We start from the raw sequence: 4,499 nt of genomic DNA on the forward strand, positions 1-4,499 counted from the left end.
AAGAACAATTCTTTTTTTTTAATAAGAATGAAATAATTATAATATGAAGGTACAGTCATGTATCAAAACAAATTAACTATGTTCACAAGAAAAGAAATAAATAGCTTCACTTGAGAAATTTAAAACAAAACACCTATACTCATGCAATAACAATTAATAAACTTGAGGCTTCAATTTTTTATTCTGTAAACACACATCACCCTTGGTTTGTTGGTATATGCTGCTGGTTTTGTAGATTGGCCCTCCTGTTTTCTACATCTTGTCAGCCATGGATCAGTTGCTGATTGTTGGTTTTTGTCGGACTTATATATCTAATGGCTGAATGACTTTGACCTCAAACAGGTTACATATAAGGTTCAAAATATCGTCAATCTCTTCACATGGAAAGTATATCATCTTGATGAGTTTTGTCCTATGCTTAATTACATATTTTATGGGAGTAAATTGTGGTACCTGATTTTTCTTGACAAAGAGCTGTGGCTAGAGATTTAGGGTTCTAATTTACTTCATCGGAGGAACTAATAGAGCTTTAAGAAAAATAAAAAAGAAGGTAATTCAATTCAGCACTTCTCCTATGTGATATTGAGATAGGAATCATAGGATCATGAAGTGACATGAATTAGGAGTTTGCTAGATTAAATTAATTATTATCTAAGTAAGAGTATATTATGCATTACAAAAAAAAGGAAGAAACACCATTATATTATATATTAACAGATATGTATAGACACACGCACTATAGATAAAGATGTGCATACATAGAAACATGAATAGAGGAGGAGTGCCTGCATAATTTACGTTTAACTAGGCATGCACTATTTAGTTGCCACCGTGTGTGGTGCAGTTTATGCCTCCTAGTTCAATATCAAAGACCAAAGACTTTTCGTTACTTTCGTGATTCCCCTTTTCACAAATCAATGAAAGTATGTAACACGTCCATGGAACTTTCAGAAGTCTTCCTATGTGACTAGTTCTCTGGCATGGTGCATTTCATACTTCCATCTCAAGTGTCAAGCATGCCTGATTGCAAAAATGTACCACTGTCTACTTTTGATCTGCCTGATTCTGATCAAGATGATCTCCAGAAGTATATTATTCTCGTGTTTCCTGCTAATTTGTTTGATTAGCTTCAACGCAAGACAGATTTATGCCTTTAAGTGGTGCGTAAATACTACATATAATCCTAACAGCTCTACTGGCAGTACGTATACAGAGAACCTGAATTTCCTCCTCTCCACTTTATCCTCAAATGCTTCCTTGACCAGCAGGAATGGCTTCTACAACTTCACTGCTAGCCATGACCACTCTAACATGGTCTATGGACTGTTTCTTTGTCAAGGTGATGTGAATCCCGATGTTTGTGGACAATGTGTAGCAAATGCCCGTGGGGAGATTCTAGAGACATTCTTGAATCGAAAGACTGCTTTTATTTCACATGACGAATGCTTGTTGCGTTATTCGAATGAGTCCATGTTCTCAGGAGCCGATTGGGGTATCTCCTTCTTTGCTTGGAATTCACATAATGCCACTAATCCAAACAAGTTCAACCAGGTCTTAAGAGATATGATGAAAGAGATAGCAAGTCGGGCTGCAAATGATGGCCTTGTTTGTGTTGGGAAAGGGGTACCAGTACAGGCACACAATATCAGACTTAGCCCAGGACAAATTTCTCTTTCCCCAAGTACCAGTTAAAACAAGAACAAATCAAATCACCAAGTTATAATGCCAGTAGTAATAATAAAAGCAATAAAAATAGAAGGCATAGGATACCAAGATTTTTACGTGAAAAATCCAATTGAAAAAAAACTACGGGACCTAGTCCAGTCAAAGTCTCCACTATCAGAATAATGAGAATACACAAGTCTATCCGAAATATTCGGACGACAATAATATCACCACCACCAACCAAGTGAAATTGCTACAAAATTACCTCTAAAAACTACAACTGTCAAAGAAGTGAATTTGAAAAGGTGTTACCAAATGAAGAGGAAATCTAAAATTTGGACCGGTAAATGAGTAGAGCTTGACAAGAGGATCGCGTGTGTAAAATTTCGTCTCAATCGAGTTTCAAATCACCCTCCAATTAAGACCTTGAAGTTTCTCTCTCTCTAGCTCTTTCTCTCTCTTCATTTTTCTCTCAACCAACAAAAGATGGCGGCTGTCCTTTTTCTCTCTCGCACGAGGACCGAAGAATTGAAATTACCTCATGCGGCTGCCGCTTGTAGTTAAACTTGAGAAACTACGTTCAAGTGTTGTTCACTTGCACAAATGGGTTGCCACAAATGGCTGGCCCACACCCAACAATCTTCCTTCTCCAGTTATTTGAGCGTTCCACCCCAACCCTATTTCTTGTCTGCAAATAACAGTTTCTCCTTAGGCAATGCCTTGGTAAATATGTCAGCCAATTATCATTTGTATGCACCTTTCTGTCATAGTGTCAATAACTTGGAATCCAATGATAATCTCACATCAATATATTTTGGATCGAGAGTGAAATGTAGAGTTCTTATACAAAATTGAATAGCACTCTGACTGTCACAATAAAACTATTACTTCTCTTCTTTCATACCTACACTCTGAAGGAATTTCTGCAATCAAAGAGTTTCTTGCATGCTTCGAGGTGATTGCAATGTTACTCCGCCTCCATACTAGAAAGGACGAATACACTTCTTGTAACTTACTTGGCATGACACTGCTTCCCCCCTGCAAAGATCATCAAGTACCCAGATGGGACTTCCTATTATCAGATTCACCACCATATCTGCATCAGTGTATTCCTCTAGTACTAGTTTTTTTTTTTCTACCATTGCGAAATCGATTTAGACATTAAATCTAGAAGTTCCCTGAGATACCTGATAATCCACTTTGACAGCATTCCAATGCTCGCTTACCAGGATTAGAGAGATGCCGAACGACTATTCCAACTGCATGAGCAATATCTGGCCTGGATAGCAAACCATAACATACATACAAACTACCAATAGCCGCAAGCATAAGAACCTTTTCATGTCTTTTTATCTTTCTCACTTGTAGGGCACTATTTTGATATCAATTTAAAGTGACCTGCAAGTATAGTTTGAGTCTCCTTAGCATGCTCATATTTAAAACCTGTTGAGCACTTTCTCCCTAATATATTTGTCTTGGAGACAACCAGAGCCTTTCCCATTTGCCTATCACGTGAGATTTTCCATCCTACAGTATGCTCTGTGCGGAGTCGACTGAAGTGCTCTTCAATGCAAAGGATTTACTTAATTTCTTTTCAACCTGTCAATTTATATACTTATCATGGCCAACAATCAACATGTCATCAACATATAACAAGAGAATAACAAAATCACCATCTGAAAATTTTTTCACATAAACACAGTGATCAGATGTAGTCCTGTGGTACTCATGGTCTGTCATGAAGGAGTCAAACTTCTTATACCACTATCTCGGTGCTTGTTTCAATCCATACAAACTCTTCTTGACACGGCATACAAGATTTTTTTTACCACTTTCTTTGAACCTCTTCGATTACTCCATGTAGATCTCCTCTTCCAAGTCACCACGCAGGAAAATTGTCTTCACATCAAATTGTTCGATCTCTAAATTCAAATTGGCTGCAATACTAAGAACAACTCGAATTAATGACATTTTTATCACAGGAGAGAAAATTTCTTCAAAATTTACATCTTTCTTTTGACTAAATCCCTTCACAACCAATCTTACTTTGTACTTTGGTTGTGAGCTGTGCTCCTGAGCCTTCAACCTGTAGACCCATTTATTCTTCAGAACTCTCTTACTCTTAGGTAGTTTCACTAAGTCATAAGTATGATTCTCATGCAGGGACACCATTTTCTCTTACATGGCTTGCAACTAATCTTCTTTGTTCTCATGCTTTAAAGACTCACTATAGGACTCTGGCTCTCCTCCATCTGTTAACACCAAATATTCATGAAATTATATCTGCTAGAAGGTCTCCTCTGTCTGGTAGATTTCCTAATCTCATCTTGTGGTAGCGATGGTGGAGTAGGTGGTGTTTCATGCTCAGGTTCATTAGTAGTAGGATTATCACCATCATTAACATTCTCTCTCTGCTCTATCTCAACTCTCCCTTGATTAAAATTAACAAATACTGGAATTGGATCTGGATCTGAATTTGAACTAGCAGGAATGTCATCTGAGAATTTTGAATTATCACCTTTATCAAAGTCTTCAATGGTTTGATCTTCAAAGAAGACAACATCTCTACTCCTGATCACCTTCTTCTCGATAGGATCATATAACCTATAACCAAAATCTTCATGTTCATAACCCAATAAAATACATTATTTTGATTTTACATCAAGTTTTGACCTCTCATCCTTGGGAATATGAACAAATGACCGGCAACCAAAAACTCTCAAATGCTTAAAGGATACATCTTTTCCCATCCATACCCTCTCTGGGATATCACCATCTTGAGGAACTGATGGAGAAAGATTTATTAAATCAACTGCAGTCCTCATTGCCTCACC

At 37.3% G+C, this 4,499-nt stretch overlaps 1 protein-coding gene across 1 annotated transcript; it reads left to right on the top strand.

Moving 5' to 3' along the window:
• The first annotated feature begins 980 nt into the window (after window positions 1-980).
• Window positions 981-1,692, top strand: LOC113751946 (cysteine-rich repeat secretory protein 58-like). Its single transcript, XM_027296091.1, has 2 exons — window positions 981-1,087; window positions 1,191-1,692. The coding sequence occupies exons 1-2, from the start codon at window positions 981-983 to the stop codon at window positions 1,690-1,692; spliced, it is 609 nt and encodes a 202-aa protein (XP_027151892.1).
• Window positions 1,693-4,499: the final 2,807 nt, after the last annotated feature.

Source organism: Coffea eugenioides, chromosome 11 (assembly GCF_003713205.1).
Source record: "Coffea eugenioides isolate CCC68of chromosome 11, Ceug_1.0, whole genome shotgun sequence".
Taxonomy (NCBI): Eukaryota; Viridiplantae; Streptophyta; class Magnoliopsida; order Gentianales; family Rubiaceae; genus Coffea; species Coffea eugenioides.